This window comes from Herpailurus yagouaroundi, unplaced genomic scaffold (genome assembly GCF_014898765.1).
Source record: "Herpailurus yagouaroundi ecotype Mexico unplaced genomic scaffold, PumYag 139, whole genome shotgun sequence".
Classification (NCBI taxonomy): Eukaryota; Metazoa; Chordata; class Mammalia; order Carnivora; family Felidae; genus Herpailurus; species Herpailurus yagouaroundi.
Window position 1 is genome coordinate 44376397 of NW_024412394.1, and position 20498 is coordinate 44396894.

The 20498-nt window shown below is 36.4% G+C and overlaps 1 protein-coding gene across 5 annotated transcripts in view; it reads right to left on the minus strand.

Moving 5' to 3' along the window:
* Positions 1–20498, minus strand: part of CEP162 (centrosomal protein 162) — a 124704-nt gene that overhangs the window by 47682 nt on the left and 56524 nt on the right. For all 5 annotated transcript variants that reach the window (XM_040474084.1, XM_040474085.1, XM_040474083.1 and 2 more), the window contains 7 exons: positions 20008–20269; positions 12005–12138; positions 11519–11746; positions 10837–10977; positions 8960–9072; positions 7228–7333; positions 103–229 (listed from right to left, as the gene is read on the minus strand). In XM_040474084.1, the coding sequence (XP_040330018.1) occupies positions 103–229; positions 7228–7333; positions 8960–9072; positions 10837–10977; positions 11519–11746; positions 12005–12138; positions 20008–20269 (1111 nt within the window). The remainder of the gene's footprint in view (positions 1–102; positions 230–7227; positions 7334–8959; positions 9073–10836; positions 10978–11518; positions 11747–12004; positions 12139–20007; positions 20270–20498) is intronic.

Sequence of the window (20498 nt, forward strand, 5' to 3'; positions counted from 1 at the left end):
GGATTTTGATTCCTTGAGTAGTAATAGCAACTGCTATTACTTAAATTCAAGATTAAAACAGTTACGAGTATAAAGGTAAACTGTTTAAGCTCAGCGTTTTACCTGTGGCATAAGCAATCTGATCTTTGGCTTGGTCTCTCTCTTTCTTCATTTTTTCCAAGTCTACTTCAAGAGCTTGTTTGTCTTGCTTCAGTCTTTTGATGTCTTCCAATAAACAGTTTTTTTCTTTCTTGATATTCATAGAATTACAAAAGCAAATTATTTCTGGATGCAAAAAGTTGTGGCATAGGCTCTGTTTCACCCCACCTATCATAAATACTCATACATATTTTTTATAAATACATATATACAATAAATATCCTATTAGTTTCAGGTGTGCATCATGGTGATTTGTTATTTTTATACATTATGAAATAATCCCCAAAATAAGTCGAGGATCTGTCCTAAGTTATGATGTGTCATCACACAAAATTATTACAATATTATTGGCTATATCCCCTATGCTGTATATTATATCCATGTGTCTTATTTTATAACTAGTAGTTTATACCTCTTAATCCCCTTTACCTATTTCACCTGCCCTCCAATCTCCCCACCACTGCTTCTGGTAACCTACAGTTTGTTCCCTGTACCTATGAATCTCGTTTATGTCACATATAAATGAAATCATATGGTATTTGTTTTCTTCTTATTTCACTTAGCACAATACCCTCTAGATCCACCCATGCTGTCACAAATGACAAGATCTCATCCTTTTTTATGGCTGAGTAATGTCCAGTGTGTTTATCTATCACTGGATGCTTACATTGCTTCCATATCTTGGGTATTTTATGCTGGAAGGAACATAGGGGTGATTATCTCTTTAGATTGATGTTTCTGTCTTCTTTGGATTAATACCCAGAAGTGGAATTACTGTATCATACAGTTCTATTTTTGATTTTTTGAGAATCCTTCATTCTGTTTTCTATATTGGCTGCACCAATTTACATTCCCACCAACAGTATATGAGGGTTCCCTTTTCTCCACAACCCCACCAACACTTGTTATTTTTTGTCTTTTTGACAATAGTGAACCTTACAGGTGTGAGGTGATATCTCACTGTGGTTTTGACTTGCATTTCCCTGATGATTAGAGATGTTCAGCATACTTTCATGTGTCTGCTGGTCATTTCTATATCTTTGGAAAAATGTCTACTCAAGTCCTCTGGCTGTTATTAATCATGTTGTGTTTTTGGTATTAATTTGTATAAATCCTTCATACATTTTGGATATTAATATCTTATCAGATATATCACTTACGAGTATCTTCTTCCATTCTGTAGACTGCCTTTTCATTTTGTTTATGGCTTCCTTCACTGTGCAAAAGCTTTTTAGTTTGATATATTCCCATTTGTTTTAGATTTTGTTGGCTTTGCCTGAGGCGACTGGTTTGAAAAAAAAGCTAAGATCAATGTCCAAGAGCTTATTGTCTATGGTTTCTTTTGGGAGTTTTACGGTCTCAGGTCCTATATTCAAGTCTTTACTCCATTTTGAATTTATTTTTATATATGGTATAAGACAGTAGTCCACTTTCATTCTTTGGTATGTATCTGTCCAGTTTTCCCAATACTATTTATTGAACAGATTATCCTTTCTCTATTTTACATTCTTGCCTCCTCCGTCTTGGATTGACCACATATGTGTGGATACTTTCATGAACTCTCTATTCAAGAGAGGAATTGTTTTAAAGATATGGTGAGTTTTTCTCCTCTGTCTGAAATTCTCTGGTGGCTCCCATTCCTCTCAGGATAAATCCAAAGTCCTTACCATGATATTCAGTGTCATGTAACCCAGCCCTGCCCATGCCTCTGAGCATATCTACTATAAATCTTCCTCTTCCCACTCCAGTCCAGCATCAGAGACTTCTAGCTGTTATTTGAACATAACCAGCACACTCTCACTCCAAGGTGTTTGCACTTACTGTTTCCTCTGCCTTTAGTGTTCTGCTCCCAGATAGCCAGGTGGCTCACTCTTTTACTTCATCAGGATTTCTGCCCAAATGAAACCCCAGGAGGATCTTTCCTGATTACTTTTTCTAAAACAAAAACTTTCATCCTAACCCCCGAGTATGTTGCTTTATTTTCTTGTCACAGAACTCATCACTACCACCTGACATACGTTTACTTGAAAGCAGAGATTTTACTCATTTTTGCATGAAAAAAACACATAAAAAAATGCTTGGCACATAAAAAAGGTTGACTGAATGCTAAATATGCCTTACATTCAACACTACTCTCAATAGCCCCCATTCATCTCGACACAATCATACTTAATCCTTCAAAGCACAGTTCAAATGAGGCTATTCCTGATAATCTCTTCCTCTGTGCTCCCATAAACTTGTGTTGTACCTCTAGTATAGTATTTATTACTGTGTCATATGATATTGATTTGTGTACATACCTCTTCTTGTTATTAGGCTGAGAACTCTATGGAGACTAAGACTGACTTACTACTAATACCTGTATACTTTACGGCACTAACCACACAGCTGGTACTCAATAAATGTTTATTGGACTGAACTCATAACTGCTAAAAAAAAAAAAAAAAAAGTTTTGGAGTCACAGAAGTACACTTGGTGTACTTAAGTTTCAAAATAAAACAAATTCTGTATCTCCCTATTTTATAATCCCAAATGCAGTCTTGTGAAGAAAATAAAGCCATTCATTAAAGCACTGTATAATCCTGGTTTCTAACTGCATCACAGATTTAATGGCATAATTTCATTGTTCAATCTTCTTTGCGATCCTCTGTAGATGTCTTTTCAGGAGAGCACTGAGTTTCAAGTATTTGAATGCTCAGGCATCTTTCTGCAACTACCTTCTGTTTAATTAGTTCAATCATTTAGAAATGCTCTCCAGTGGAGTGTACTAAATGGACTTACAGAGTTTTAGCATTCAAAGGAACTTTAAACATCTTGAGTTCAGTTAAACATTTGACACTTAAACAAATGATACTTCATGCTTGCATCCTTCCAGGGACTGACACTTCTCACCCTGAAGAAGGCCAGTAATGTCCCAGGTCAACCCTGTGGGCACAGGATTTGTGGCTGGCAAGTACTTTAATTCTCTTGTAAATTACAATGCAGACATTCAGAGAGGGTCTTTGCCTGCCTCTCTGGCCTTGTCCTTACTCACCCACTTCTGTCTCAGAGGTCTCTGACTCTGGAAAGTAACAAGCCCCTTCCTGATGCAAGGTTTATGCTTTTCTCCTGGTTGGGAGGCTCCATCTTTGTCCAGTGGCTGCTGCTTCTCTTTAGCTCTCAACTCTGACAAAACTTTTTCAGAGTGTCTCCTAGAGCACTATTGACTGGTGCCTTACTCTCTGCCCCACGCACCCTTATTCTCTATTTTAATATTCTTCAAAGCACAAATTTCTATGTATATTGCTTCATTTGTTACCTTACTGTCTGTCTTCCCTGCTGGAATACATGTCCTAGTGAGCAAGGTTTGTGCCTGTCTTGTTTACCTATTGTATTTACAATGCCAGAATGAGTGCCTGGCATGTGGCAGGTGCTTCATAAAGGACGACTCAGTGAGTAAGTTGTGGTCAGCTTCATTCTTCTTCCTACCTTGGGATACTAAAAAGAAAGAGCTCAGAACCTTTGCTTTTACTATGCTTCTATCTATGCTTTATAGAGAACCAACTCAATAATTGCTATTAATTTTTAAGGTACGAATTAGACTTTACACAAGTATACTCAATGTGAATATTATAGATTTATCCCAGTATGAAATTTTGCTCTAAAACCATCTAGGGGCGCCTGGGTGGCGCAGTCGGTTAAGCGTCCGACTTCAGCCAGGTCACGATCTCGCGGTCCGTGAGTTCGAGCCCCGCATCAGGCTCTGGGCTGATGGCTCGGAGCCTGGAGCCTGTTTCCGATTCTGTGTCTCCCTCTCTCTCTGCCCCTCCCCCATTCATGCTCTGTCTCTCTCTGTCCCAAAAATAAATAAATGTTGAAAAAAAAAAATTTAAAAAAAAAATAAATAAAAAATAAAAAATAAAACCATCTAAACCCAGAATACCATAGCAAATGAAAATAAAAGGTATATTTACATTCAATCTTACAATATTTTCAGAAATAAAAAAATCCTCAAAGTTTTTACTATTATCTTAAACTAACACTCTTTTGTTGTTGTTGTTAATTTCTTTTTAGGTTTTTCCTGCCTTTGGTAGTTTCACCATCAGGGGCCTAGATGGTGATTTTTACTTTATCCTGAGCAGGAATCACTGGGTTTCCTAAATTTGAGAATTCATCTTTTTTTTATTATTTCTGGGAAATTCTCAGCCATAATATATTTAAATATATTTTAGCATTTCATATATCTGATATTCTCCATTTTTAGTCTATTTATATGTTTATCCAATAATTCTACCGAGGTTCAAAAACTGCTGTTTATTAAATCATTGTGCGATTGTGGATAGTTTCTCCGTGTTTTCGTAATTTTGCCTTGTGAGCATATCATCAGCAGGTTTTTATCTGTAGAAATACTGTGTAAGCTGGGTTAAGGTTGTATACTTCTAAGAGCTTTCTGCATTTGTTTCTTCTAGACACACTGGAGGTTCTCACTGACTCAGGACCACATTATATGGTTTGGTTTTGTTTTTTTTCAGTCTGAGCATTACTAATCCTTGCAGGTAGTGTCAATTCAAATACTATAACACAAATGAAGGCAGACGGATGACATTATATTGACCAATCAAGTTAAGACAGAAACTTCTTACAAGAAAAGCTTCTTGACATCTTAGCCCCTTGTGAAGGTGGGTGGATTTTTTTCCTAGTCCACTGTTATACTGAAGGACATGGCTCTTTGAAATCTGAGTGTCCTGTCTCCACTTTGCTGTTAAAGCTCAAGCCCATGGCTACTGAACTACTGGTGTAGCAGCTTACTGACCAGTTTGTAACCCTTCTCATTTCTGGCCCCTAGAGAATTCTTACTTTCTTGAGAGCTGTTACATTATGCATTTATAAGATGTTTATTATATTTTATCCAGCATTTTCTGATGTTTTTAGTGGCAGTTTTAGTTTCCTATCTTCAGAAAAATATTTTCAAAACAGCACTTTTAAAAAGTTGCTAATAACAGTTTAAATAAAGCTAATGTTAGGCTTGAAACCTTACCACATTTTTCCAAGCCTTCATAAAACACAGCAATAATAATTTCTCTTTTACCTTCCTAATTTTTGAGGCCTACTGACAAGGGAGTTAGGGGGAGTCCAACCATTCATTCCTTCTTCTAACCTATCTGCCTAACTATCTACCTATCTAATCATGCTATACATGCATACATGTGCCTGAAGAAAGTACCCTAATGGATTCATATTTGCAGCTGCATTTTATATACTTCAAAAACCTGTTAAACATCAGTTATTAACCTAGGGTATGTGTAGATTTCTATATAACAAAACTTTATATAGTTTCTTGTTAAAAAATGGTACATAATTGGAATTTTTCTAATTCACATAATCATTCATATAGATTTAGTTTCATAATACAGTTCTCAATGGGAGGGAGTGGGGAGAATTAACTGCCCTTCCACAGGGTACAAGTTTGGAAATGTGGCAGTGCTTTTGATTCTTATAATCACTGGTGGGTGCTATGAGTATGTATTTTCTGGGGACAGGGATGATAAAAATCATGCAACACATGGAACTGTTCTGCTTAAAACAGAATTAACCTGACAAAATTCCCAAATGTCTCCCATGAATAAATACTGCTTTAGAAAATTGTAAGCCACCATATGGCTAACAGACACATGAAAAGATGCTCAACACTGCTCATCATCAGGGAAATACAAATCAAAAGTACACTGAAATACCACCTCACACCGGTCAGAGTGGCTAAAATGAACAACTCAGGAAACAACAGACGTTGACGAGGATGCAGAGAAAGGGGAACTATTTTGCACTGCTGGTGGGAATGCAAACTGGTGCAGCCACTCTGGAAAACAGTGTGGAGGTTCCTCAAAAAATTAAAAATAGAATTACCCTATGACCCAGAAATAGCACTACTAGAAATTTATCCAAAGGATACAGGAGTGCTGATTCACAGGGGCACACTGTACCCCAATGGTTATAGCAGTACTATCAACAATAGCCAAATTATGGAAAGAGCCCAAATGAATGGATAAAGAAGCTGTGGTGTGTGTGTGTGTGTCACACACACACACACACACACAATGAAATACTACTTTGGCAATAAAAAAGAATGAAATCTTGCCATTTGCTACAACGTGGATGGAACTGGAGGGTATTATGCTACATGAAATAAGTCAATCAGAGAAAGACAGATATCATAGGTTTTTACTCAAAGGTGGAAGTTGAGAAACTTAACAGAAGACCATGGGGTAATGGAAAGAAAAAAAATATATAGTTACAAACAGAGAGGGAGGCAAACCATAAGAGACTCTTAAATATAGACAACAAACTGAGGGTAGAAGGGAGTTTGGGGGCGGGGGGGTAAGATGCAGGGAAAATGGGTGATGGGCATTGAAGAGAGCACTTGTTGGGATGAACGCTGGGTGTTATATGTAAGTGATGAATTACAGGAATCTAATCCCGAACCCATGAGTACACCGTATACACTGTATATTAGCTAACTTGACAATGAATTATATATAAAAAATAAATAAAATAAAACCTAAAAAAAGAAAATTGTAAGCTATATCCTTTATAATACAATTAAATAAAAATAAGAAAAAACGTTACAAAGCAGCTGTTTCATTTTGCATCTGCATTAGGTACGTGAGATGCAAACATTTGTAGATAGTCTCAGCCTTCCATAAATGCACAGTCCATTGAAGAAGGGTAAAAAGCCAACTAACATTTTAAGGTGAATAATCATCTTTAAATTATTTTCCTATTTTAGCTGTACATTTCCAATAAGGAATTTGTTTGTTTGAAATAAAGTGTACATGCCCTAAGTAAGGTTATGCCTCCAATACGGCTCCATGTGATGAATGCTAGATGAGAAGCTGGGTTATAAAGAGGATGCTATCTAAAACCAGTATTGTGTCATTTTTTCTATATGAAGGTCACATGTATAATAAATGCTAATTTTAGGTATGCCTTAATTTTTAAATGGCATGAAATTTATAAATAAATTTTATCTATTCATAAATTTAAAAAACAGACTTTCTTAACATATGGAAATTTTTATAATAATCTAGTAGGTAAAATCCTTATGAAATTTACCTGTGCCATCCGTAGCTCTGCTAACAGATCTGTAAAATTCTGGGTTTTGGTGGGTTCTGAATCTTCAACTATTTCAGATAGGAAACGACTTTTGTGCATCTGTTCTCTGATTTAGTTTGAAAATAAAAAAAAATTTTTTTTAACAAAGTACTCCTTTCAATGAAAAATATACAATTCTTAAAATTTAAAAAAACCTGATGGACATTGGAACTATCTGAGCCACTGAAGAGAAAAAGTTTATTTACTCTAAAGTTTAAAGTATTAAAATGTTAATATACTTTGAGATGTCTGATTAATTTAAAAGAATTGAAACCCCAACACCTTGCTTTATTTATAAAATGAAAAATATTTTCTCCTAATTCTCAGAGGCAAAAAACCCTATGTCCCAGAAAGATGTGCTGCATTTTTCCTCTGGTAATGTGCCCTCCTTGCCACATCATTCTAGACTCCTTTCTAAGAAACACAAATCATACACATGGAGACTGACAAAACCAAATAGTCTATTATCTAAAGTTAGAATAAATTTTTGTTTTTCCAGAAATATTATACAAGGAATTTAGGAATCTATATAAGATCATATAACCCTAATGCAGTGAAGACACCATGTATTTCATTGTGAAAATTCATTTAAAATTTCAATTTGGGATCGGGGAATAGATCTCTTTTAAAAGCCAGGCAGTAGAAGTGGCATTTTAAAATACTTTTACTGAAGCATTTGGAAAGAAATCAGATATAATGCTTTCATATATCAGAACTGTGCATTTTATCACACCTGGCTTCGGGTCATACATTCATGGCCTAAGAAGTTTCTTCTAATAGCAGTCCTTTCTGAGTAATTAGGTGTTTATATGAAGTGACACAAAACCATTAGTCATTTCCTAAAAGAAGACAGTACCCTAATTTGCCCATGTTTGTGAGTTCAGCCTTTTCACTTAATATGTTAAAGCTGAATGTAGTAATATCCAAAAGATCTTATAGTCTGAAATATGATTCTTAGTAGGTGCTGGTGCTCCATCAGCCTGCCATGCTGAATGTTGGTTAATAACTCACTAGTTCTCCTTCTCAATAGCAGCCTCTGCCCGCTGGCCTGGAGGATATCCCCTACCCCCTTCCCGGAGCATACCTCCTCCAGTGATGACTAATTTGGGGGTATGAAAGCCTGCTCCTCTTGCCTCAAGTGGGGCCAACTCTGTGGTACAATCTGTTCTCCTGAGCCTTCTGGGGAGAACAGAATGAGGCCAGTCTCTGGCTAAGACCACGTTCTTACTTACCTTCCCTCCCCTCATCCTCACATCTTGCTTCTCTTGTTCCCCTTCTCCTGACAGTTATCCTCCAGGAAATCACCTCCATAAGGATCCCTACCTCAGGCTCTACTTCTATAGGACCTAACCTAAAGCATTAAGTGACATTGTATCATATTTTTTGGATTATTTATCACATGGTTCTTTAGGAGATGGTTAAGCACCTCAGGCTTAATGACTGATCAAGATGAATACTATATACTCAATTTCCTAAAATTGATATAAAACTTAAATATGAGTATGCTGAAAATACTAAACTTTGTACTTTGGAAAAATACATTGAATATTAAACCTATAAAAGTTATGAACTATAAATCAATGTAAAATTTTTTTCAGTTCTAAGTAAAAATAAAATGTATTATTAATATAACAATAAAATGCTTAGAAATAGCCTAAGTATATTTGATTTTAAGAATTCAGAAAAGACTCACTTTAAGGAAGCTAACTCGCTGAATAAACTCTGGTTTTCCTTGAACATTCGCTCCTCATTTTTCTTATTTTGTTCTTGCAGATCTTTCACTTGACTATATAAACGTTCATTTTCCTTTTCATAAACAGAAAATTACATTTTAGTTAAAAGTCATCAGTACTTATACAGCAAATATATATGCTCACAACAGATACATCCTTTAAGCATTCTTAAAGTCTTTTAAATTTTTTCAGTTTTTGAGTAAGCAAAATCTTTTATTAAACTCTTTATCTCAGAAGAAAACCTGTTAATCTGAAAACAATTCTTTCCAAAATGCTTACTTGAAAAAAAGAAAAAAAAAGGTGCAAAAACTCTCAAAGCAAGAGATCCTAAAGTCAGTGTAAGGCACTGTATTTCACAGAAGTGGGGGAGTGGCTATAGGAATAACTACATCCCAACTGTGAGGAACAGGGTCAGAAAGGCCCACTGGGACTGTTTGCATTCTCTTTTTTCTGTTTCTAACCTGGCTCCCTGCAGTGAAGTAATTGGATATAGTTAGCTATGACAGGCTTCCATGCTTGTTTTTGGAACTTTCTGTGAGCACGAAGTTAGACACCAGGTGTTTCCAAAAGTGTAAGGACAAGGCTGAGCAGAGACTAGGCCCAGTTCTCCACCAGCCTTGGACTAAAGAGTGACTCAAACAGTGAGATCAGAAGGAGAAAGTACCAATCTGTGCTTAGGTGCTGTGGCTTATTAACCCTTTTTAAAATTAAGAATCCTATGAAAACCAATGACCTTTGAGGATCTAATAAAAACCACGGACTCTCTCACCATGTCTGGCCTGGTGCCTGGTAGATGGTCTGTGCCTGAATACCTGCAATTTAATGTACATAGATACAAAGTTTTGTGTTATCTTTGTGGGAGAAGCTAGTTGGCATCCTTCTGGGTCTGTGAAATCCTCCTTAAAAATGTGTGCTCTACACAGCAAGATCAGAATGGCAGGTGAAGGATTTGGAAGGTTCTAACTCTAGGGCAGTGTGTCCTCTGAAACCAGTATTCATTTATAGGAAAAGTTGTGACAATGCTTTCTCTGGATGTCCTCTGATGACAATGCTTGTTATTGACAGCCTTGATGCTTAAAGGTCAAAAGAGAAAAAGGTAATGAAAGAGAAAGAGAAGGGGAGGAAAGTAAGGGGAAAAGGAGGAAACTAAGATGAAGTTTTATGCTGGAGATCACTAAACCTGTCCTGGCTGACTGGCTTAGTCAACATCACCAAGATTCCATCACATATGGCAAGTATCTGCACTCTGTAGGACACACAGATTTTCTCTCATTTAATTCAAATTTTTTCATTCTTGGCACACCGGCAATTAATTTCAGATTTGTATTTTTGAATAGAATACCAAAACTAGTCAATACAATCCAGTGAAAAGCATTACACAAAACTAAGGAAAAACAGGGCAGTTTCTAAGGAATATGGCTATTAAAAATAGTAACAGGTGACATTCACTAACTGGTTAGTACCTAATGTGCCAGGTACTAACAGGTTGGTTTACACTTTCTTATTTTAATTTCACAACCATCATGAGGCAGCTATTATTATTACCATCTCATTTCAAGGATGAGGAAACCGGCTTAGAGAGGTGAAGTGATTTGCCCAAGGCAGCACAGCAGGTGGTGGGGCAAAGACTAACACAGGATTCTTTGAATCCAGAACCCATGCTCTTAACCACTTTAATTACACCCATTAAAAATGTTCAGACTAGTCAAATTACTATTTCCTCATATTTTCCAGAATTCCTATTACCTGCTACAGGAGCACATTTTTTAAGATGCCTTATTTTTACAATTAAAGGATCTCAAGAACAAATTCACAAAGTGCTGAAGAATCACCATACTCGTTGATATCCTTGAAGAAGTGTCTCTTGTTCTTGTATTTCTTTTTGAATTTGCTTCAGGTTTTCTTCAGTGACAGGATCAGCTGTTTCTCCAAAATGTAACCATCTTTGCTTTTTGTTTGTTTCTTCAAAGCTACTCAACTTTGAGAAAACAGACGTTTTATTTAAGTAAGGAAATGATGAAATGAGAAATAAGGAAGAATAACAGAAAACTCAAGGTGCATATATATATATAAAACTGTCCCATAACCACAATGGAATAACACTAACTACAGTTAAATCATTAGCGATGTTTTATGCTGATGGTTCTGGTGATGAAAGTAACTCAGGAATGCTACAGTGTCATTCTCTGAATGTAGGCCCTTCCATAGCAGTTCTTTCTGAAACCATCTTCTTTGAAGATCAGAGTGAACTAAGGGATTTGTTCTCAGAACGGACTGCTAACAGAAGAAAATTATCAAAATGGGCCAATTTAAATTTTGATTTTTTTCCTCCATTGGGTTTGATTTAGGCTCTGCTGTGAGGAGGCAGTCTTCAGAACCCTGTTCATATTTCACACAGCAAATACAGCAAGTCAAACAGCCACAGGAACAAAGGATGACAATGCATTTTGCAGGGAGTAAAAGTTTTTTTTTTTTTTTTTTAATCAATGAAAGGAGAAATAGGACAATGTGTCTAGTACCTTGGCTTGAAGAATATAATTATCTTGATTTAGTCTGAAGAGTTCCTTTTCCTGTTGTCTCCTTAGTTCTTCCATCTTATTTTCCAGCTCTCTCTCTTTTTCTGAGAATGTAACTTTAATTTGCTCAATTAGGGCTTGTGCACCCCTCCATTTTTCCTCTGCTTCCTGAACTCTTTTAAACATAAGTAACTCTGTCTCCTTGTTCCCACCACAGTATCCTGAAGAATCCTTTTAAGGAGAAGCATCACTTCATTATAGTATATTTACATAGTAGATTTGAACATAGGTGGTTGGGAAAAAAAACCCACAATGAATAAAAATGACATGGTTAACAATGTTCTACTATATAAGGAAATCAATAAATGTTCAGTAAGATTAGAACATCACACTTGATGCAAAAGAAATTTCACATATTACTTATACTTGAGTTTTAATATTACAGAACAGAAAAAAATTATGAATGTGATTTTGAAATTCAATACCTACATTCTGAAACTGAACACCGTAATCGGTTTCTGTAGAATCTTCAGCCTTCTTAGGGGTGGCCAGGCAATTTTCAATTTTGGGAGCTGGTTTACCCAGAGCTGCAGGCTTGATGACTTTTGTTTCAGATAAGATTTCTGAATATTGTAAACAATAGACAAAAGCACCACAAATGCAAACAAAGTTGAATGTTTATTCAGCAATTATGTAACAACAAATACTAATACAATGGGAACACTAACATAAATGAGGATCTCAAAATAGGCTGAGGTATAACACTAGAACACAGCTGTTTCACTACGTGCTCACGGATGCCCATAATCAACATTTCACTCAATTTGACAGAGAAGGCTAACTGACCCAAGATTCACGTCAAATGATAAATGGAGCTAAAATATGTGAGAAGAATGTGGACAGGGATAATTTCAGGCCTTACTAATTTTAAATAAACTATCCTTTTAAATATTCACAGCAATAATAATATCTAAATGACAAATCAAACAGCAGCTGATAACGTTATAAAGCATTTTAGTTCAGATTAAGTGTGCTCTCAAAGCACACTTTTCATAAATAGTGTGTATCAAGATATAGGATCAATGGAATAATATAAATTGCATGGCAACTTTATAACAGCTAGTCTAAATTTGATTAAAAAATAAAATTATTATACTGCTATAAAACCCTGATAATAGGGGCGCCTGGGTGGCGCAGTCGGGTAAGCGTCCGACTTCAGCCAGGTCACGATCTCGCGGTCCGTGAGTTCGAGCCCCGCATCAGGCTCTGGGCTGATGGCTCAGAGCCTGGAGCCTGTTTCCGATTCTGTGTCTCCCTCTCTCTCTGCTCCTCCCCCGTTCATGCTCTGCCTCTCTCTGTCCCAAAAATAAATAAATGTTGAAAAAAAATTTTTTAAAAAATAAAAATAAAAATAAAACCCTGATAATATATATTACATTAGAAAAAAATGTGATAAATGTATATTCTAGTCAAATTTTCAGCTATTTTAAGGTACTTCATAAATCCCCAAACAGTATGAATAATCCTAAGGCCAATAAGTTATTCAATTAATAATAATAATAAAAACATTTATGACAAATACCTGGAAGAGATCTTGAGGCCCATATTCAAATACTACAGGTTCTGAGCTCAAGAGTCAGTAAACATTTATTTATCTTAGAGGTAAATGAAGAATTTGAAATTTGTATTTTCAAATATAATTTCTTCAAGGTGCTAACTTTTTAAGTGTAAAGTTTACATTTTCATTAAAAGCGAAATACATGGTTATTGAAGATTTGGAAAATATAGAAGAGTCAAAAGAAGAAACAAGTCACCAATAGCACCTCACCCAAAGATTTCTTTCTCATCTTTTTTCCAGGCATGCAGAGGTTTTCCTTACAGAGCACTAGTCATATTTAATTGGACTATCTGATGTAAAAGGTTTTTTTGGAGAAATTTCCTAAAGTGTTCCCAAAGAAACTGAGTCATTGTGAAAGCTGGCATTCATCTTTCCAGGTCACTGGAGGTCCATTAACGTGGCCAATGAATGGGGAGTGATCTGCTAGGACTGTCATTCTCCCTAGGAAGTGGCAGCTAAGAGTGCCAGGTGGTTCTCAGTCAAGTTGTAGTCAGCCAGTGCTTTTATACCAGAATTCTCTCTTCCTGAGTTCTTAATTATGATTTCTCTAAGTTATTATTTTCAGTAATGGTACACAGTATATTTTTTCTTCACATATGAGAGAAAATCTGCCTGGATATAAAATTCAAATGTGAAAACGCTGCAGAATTTGGACTTTATGAACCTTTCTTGAAAAAAACAATGGATTAAGAAAATTTAGTCAAATAAGAAACCAATCATAATTCCAGAATGAAGAAGTTATGGCTAAGGGACCTGTGAAAAGCATTCCATCTCTTTAATAACCAGAACCAAGATCTAAATTCCAAAGCTGAGGGGGTTGCAGGAGAGACTAAATACATTTTGGACAAGTAAAAATGAAATCAACAAAAATGAGTAAAAGGCATGTGAGTGGGAGATGTAAGAGTTTTACTATCTTACATTTCATAGAAGGGGAAACTGATAATGCATAAAATTGAAAATGTAGTTAAAAACAGCATGATTTTGGCAACATTTGAGTAGTTTTCAAAATTTATTTTCTTAAAGGGATCTTTTGAGATCTATTTCCTAGGATGAAGTTTCATTTTCTTCTTACAGATTTAAGAAAAACTAAATTTAATATTTTATTTAAAAAGAACTTATGAAGAGTGATCCTGTTCTTATAAAATGTTTTGTCCATTTAGCTATGTCTGCCTCTCTCCTTCCATCCACCCATCTACACTTCCTTCTATCTGTATACATGATACAGATATACACATGAGAAGCATGAAATGATGCTTCACATGTATACACATGAGAAGCATGAAATGATGCTAACCCAGTGTGACACTAGTTGTTTCTTGTTAAGCAATTGCTTTACTTTTATGTATTTTTGAATTTAAAAAATGAGCAACTATTCTTTTTGTAACAAGAAACTTATTAGTCTAAAAATAAAAACATAGATTAACAGCCAAAGAAAATTAATTTAAAATAAAAAGGATAACAACCACATAGCAGGCACTGCTAATTGCCAATCTCCTCTTCCTCCCTATTAATTAGAAACTTCCTTATTAATTTTGCCCAAGCAGCAATGTAGCCAGTTGAAAATACTCATCTCCCTGGACTCCAAGTAACTGGGGGTGACCACAAGATCAAAATTCAGGCTAATAAGATGAAACCAAAAGTTCCTTACCTGGGGCTTTCAGAAAAGACACTATTTTCCTGATTAAGAAGTTAATTGAAAAAAAAAAAAAAAAAGAAAAAAAAAGAAGTTGATTTAACTGGCATGAACCTTTTACCTTTCACCTTTCCTCCTGACAGGGCATGGAGGCTGAATAGCCATCTTATGACAATGAAGACAAAAGTCACATATAAAGTATTCTGCAGCAGGAAAGAAAAGGGATCTGTTCCTTGCACAGTGGCCCTAGCTCTGAACGGCCTATCCCTGACTTCATTTTACGTGAAAAAGAGAAATTCTGAGTAAGCCCCAGCAGCTGGCTTATTTTTCATCTTAATCAATATTGATTCTAAGCTCAGTCAGAAAATGCATTTTCTGTACACTAATATCTATCTCAGAGTCTGCTTGTTGGAAAGCCCAACCTGTGACAAGTAACAACCATCCAAAAGAATTAAAATTCTTCTGAATAAAAGTAAAATTTCTCTGAGGGAATTTTACAAGAAAAAGAGATAAAAAAGATATTACACTTAATGGTCTAATGAAAAACAGTTTAAAAATGGACAGTCATGGTTTATCATTGTACTTTAATATAAATTTTAGTGTTTTACTTCTATTTTGATAGTCACAAAGACTATAAAATTTTAAAACAGGAAAAAATACTCATAAAAATATTGTTGTCTTCATCTATCAACCTCTAAAGCATGCCCCTCATTTCTTTTCCATCAACTGTGACATTACTTCTGTCTTCATTCTTAGTAATTTTTTTTAATTTTTTTTAAACTTTTTATTTTTTTTATTTCTATATTTTAGAGACAGACAGAGTCCTAGTAAGGGATGCGCAGAGAGAGAGGGAGACACAGAATCCTCAGCAGGCTTCAGGCTCCGAGCTGTCAGCACAGAGCCCGACACGGGGCTCAAACTCACAAACCGTGAGATCATGACCTGAGCCGAAGTCGGACGCTCAACCAACTGAGCCACCCAGGCACCCCCATTCTTGGTAATTTCAATACACTCATAGGTGATCCTTTCAAACCCTGGCTTTTGGGTCATTATACTCCACTTCTCCACCTCAGCTATTTGCTTCCATTGGTACAGTCTAGACCTTTTCTATTACCAGTAACATAATCACTCCTGATCTCAGTGTTAGGCATTTACTATCACTCCTATCTTCCACTTCATGCCCTCTGGTACCTGGATTCCAACAATCCCTTGACCAATTACTAGATTCCATGACAGCTCCTCTACTCAAGGACTCACAGTCAGTTGATCCTACCTGTTTCATACTGTACTACACCCCTCGATTTCCTTTCTTCCTTCCTTACTCAACCTGAATTCCACATACACCATTAAGCTCCCTTCTTACTCCTCTCTCCATACACTGCACTCATTTGGCAGAAACCACTCTTCTTGATAAATCCAACTATACAATTATCCAACACCTGTAGTCACGCAGCAAAATGTGGACACGCACACTCACACACACAAACATGCTGCCTGATTCAACTTAAATGCATAATCACTAACTACAAGAGAACTCTGCTGCTGGCACTGTAGTCCTTCAGGATGGCTATTTCCCATCTTCTCTTCTCTCCTCCAACACTCCTACCCCATCCTCAATGCCAGCTAATGATATTATGTTTTATTTCTTAGAGAAAATGGAAGCAATCAGAAGAAATCATCCATATTCTTTCACCATTTCTACCTACCCACCAGTATCTGTACCTACATTTCTCTCTTCCCATCTGTTTCCACAGATAAACTGTCCATGCCTCTATCTAGAGCCAACCCTTCCACTGAACAGTAGATTTGCTTATAGCTCCTCTACTCAAGGACATTATTGTAGCAATTCTTCCCCTATACCATAAATTACTCAATCTTTCCAAAAAGCATAAACATACTATTAGACATACTATTATTTCAGCCACTTAAAAAAAAAGCACAACAAAAAGCTTTTCTTGACTCCACCTCCCATGCCAGCTACACGCTGTGCTCCAGGGTGGTCTATAAATTAAGTACCCAATTCCATTTCTCCTAATCCTTCCTATTCTCATTCAACTTGCATTTTACAGCCACATATCCATGGAAACTGTCCAGTTTACTGATGACCTCCTCCTTGCTAAACCCAAGGGTCAGTGCCCAGTTTCTACTTTCCTTTATCTCTCAGCAGCAACTGATAGATAAATAAATTCTCCTTTCTTCAGTTAGCTTTCAGGATCCCACATATTGTTTTCCTCCAATCTCACTCTATTCTCTTTGTAGGTTACTCCTTAGGCCTTGGTTTGCTTTTTTCTCTAGCTATGCTCACTCTCTTGATAATCTTTGTCAGTCTCATGTTTTAAAAACTACCTATATTAGTTTTAATAATAACTCCCAAGTCATATCTGCTGTCCACACCTCCCTCTTATAGTCTAGACTTTTCAATCTAATTGGCTCCTTGTTGTCTCCACTTGCATATAGAACGATCATTTCAAAATTATCACCTCATCAACTATACTCTTGATCTTCCTTCCACCCCCAAATCTACTCTACCAAAGCCTTCTCCATCCCAGCTGGACAGTGACTCTATTTTTCCAGCTACTCAAGCCAAAAATTTTGGCATCATTCAGAAATCCTCTTTCACAACCCCAAACCAATCTTTTAGATTTTTGGTTCTATCTTCTTTTTTTTTTTTTTTTTTTTTTTTTTACTTTTTTTTAATGTTTATTTATTTTTGAGAGACAGAACATGAGCGGAGGAGGAGCAGAGAGAGAGGGAGACACAGAATCTGAAGCAGACTCCAGGCTCTGAGCTGTCAGCACAGAGCTCGATGTGGGGCTCGAACCCATGAGCCATGAGATCATGACCTGAGCTGAAGTCGGACGCTTAACCGACTAAGCCACCCAGGTGGCCCTTTGGTTCTACCTTCTAAATATATCCTTATTCAAAGGTGGCCCTTTGGTTCTACCTTCTAAATATATCCTTATTCAACCACTTCTCATTACCTCCACTGCCACCACTCTGGTTTGAGCCCCATCACTTCTAGCCTAGATTCCTAAAATCATCATCTCACTGGTTTCTGTCCTTCTTCCCATGCCCCGTATGCTATGTGAATGTATTTATATGTATATGATCTTTAACACAACTGCCAGAGAAATCTGTCTAAAGAGGTCAGATGAGGTTACTCCCATGTCAAAGCTTTTCAGCGGCTCACCTGTTTACTCAGCGTAAAATCTAAGTCTTTAAAATGCCCTAGAAAAACTGATACATTCCAGCACTTTTGATTCTCTGATCTCATCTCCTGCTACCCTCTTTACTCACTCTGCCCTCATGATACAAGCTTCTATGCTGTTCCTTAAACATGCCAGATATTCTTTTCTACTTTAAGACTTCTGCATGGTTATTTCACCTTTCTGGAATATGATTCCCCAGGTATCCACATGGCCAATACTCTTATCTCCTACAAGTCTTTGTTCAGTGGCTCTTTCTCAATGAGGCCTACTCTATCCTATTTAAAGCTGTGACCTGCTGCACTCCACCACTGACACTTCCTCTACTTTTTACTTTTCCTTAGCATGTAACATCATTTACTTATTTATTATGCTTACTGTTAAATGTCTCTCCTTATCAGATGAAAGTTCCACAAAGATGGGGGAGGGGAAGTGAGGTAGCCCCTCACTGAGGTAGCCCAAGGGCCTAATAGTGCCTGGGCCAAAGCAGGTGCTCCAAAAACATTTGTTAAATGAATGAATCTGGATAAAATAACCTTCAAAAATATTGGGGATTAATTTATCTAAAATAAATATAATAGAATAAATAATACTAAAAACAAAATTAGCATGAATACTCCTAAACATCAATGAAAAATTTTCATTCTTCTCTTGATCATACTAAAATTTGAAAAATGTCCCAAGTGTTTATTTTTTTAATATTAAGCACTAGTTCCAATGAATGGTTAATTAGTGACAAGTAGATGACAACGTCACAAGTTGGTGTTCCACAGGAAAATAAGAGAATACAAAAGACCTTGTAGGGAAAGGAACGGGAGGTCCACAGGTTAAGAACAGGAGGAAAGGATGCTTGCATGAATCCTACAGAATCCTATTCCTGTCTGTCCAGAATAACTACTTCCTGCTGCTGTTTTCTCCTTTACTCTCACATAAATCAGCCCAGGCCTTCTTTTCCATCTGAGATGCACAGGCTGCTGCAGCAAATACATACAAAGGCATACAAATGCAAAGGCAGGAGAGAGTCTATTTAATGCCTCAAGAATTTAAAACACAGTCAAAGTGGTCCTGGAATTAATAGTCTTAGGGAAAGGCAAAGAAAGACATTTTAAGCTAGAAATGAATTTTCCAGTGAGTACAATTCTCCTCATGACAACTATCACCATATAACAATGATGAAACTGGTCACCTATTACATTTAATCATAAAGGAAAGGATGAAATGCTTCTGGCTCCACTGCTCCCCCTTCCTCACTGGAGTTTTTTTTCTTTATTTATTTTTTTAATGTTTATTTATTTTTGAGAGAGACAGAATGCGAGTGGGTTGGGGCAGAGAGAGAGGGAGACACAGAATCCAAAGCAGGCTCCAGGCTCTGAGCTGTCAGCACAGAGTCTGATGTGGGGCTCGAACTCACTAGCTGTGAGATCATGACCTGGGACAAAGTCAGACGCTCAATCGACTGGGCTACCCAGGTGCCCCCCTCAGTGGAGTTTAAAGGCAGCAGAAATGTTGGTTTGATATGAACATTTCTGTTTCTTTTAATAGCTGCATAGACTTCTAAATTGAAAATTACCCTTTCCTACTGTCAATGTAAATGAACTGCATTAGGAAATAACTAACAGAGGCACTGCAATATATAAAAATACGCATTATGTGATATATAAAACATCCTGCCTATCTCAGCCTATATGAAACTAATATCCAAATAATCTCTATATCAACCTTCATTTGTAGCTTGCCATTTGCATTCTGAATTTGTAGGTCTTCTCTGGTAAACAACGGATATTCCAAAGTCAACCAGATGAGGTTAAGTTTGACTCTCCTATCGTCTATTCATTTCCCATACTTCACAAGTGTCATTCTGGAAAGCCAAAATCTAATGAATCTTTCAGAATGGAATATACTATCTGAATATTAATTTTTTTTTATAAGAAGAAAAGTTCACAGGAGAGAAATAAATAGGAAACGTAGAGAACAAGGACCATAAAATAATACACTATATGCACAGAACTATAATATGAAAAGAGCATATGATTACCTTTTTTCCTAGCTTGATTTGAAGTAGGAATGGGTCTCACAGTTTTACTTTTCATAATGTCCTTTGAAGTTTTCTTTTCAAGAGTAGAAAAAGACTTGAATGGTGAACTGGGTTTGCCATAACCTGAGCTCCTAACTGATGCATATAATCCACTCTGGGGTTTTCTTTTAAGTACAGGAGGTGCACTTCTGGCCTTCTTGTGTGGTTCATGTTTACCAGTTACAGCCCCTTCTTCGCCAGAACTGAGTTGAGATCTAAAAGTCTGCATGCAAGTAGAAACTCTTTAGGATATATAAATTAACTTCAACTATAGCTGTGAATGGAGATTTAACAGATGGCAAACCATAGTGATTACTAGATAATAGTTTGTAGAAGACAAACCACTACATATTAGAATTCTCAAAGTCTCACTCATCAGAATTGTAATATTTTGAAGCACATCTTCAAAGTCAGGAGTAAAACAAAGCAAAAGAATAAAACAAAATAAGCTT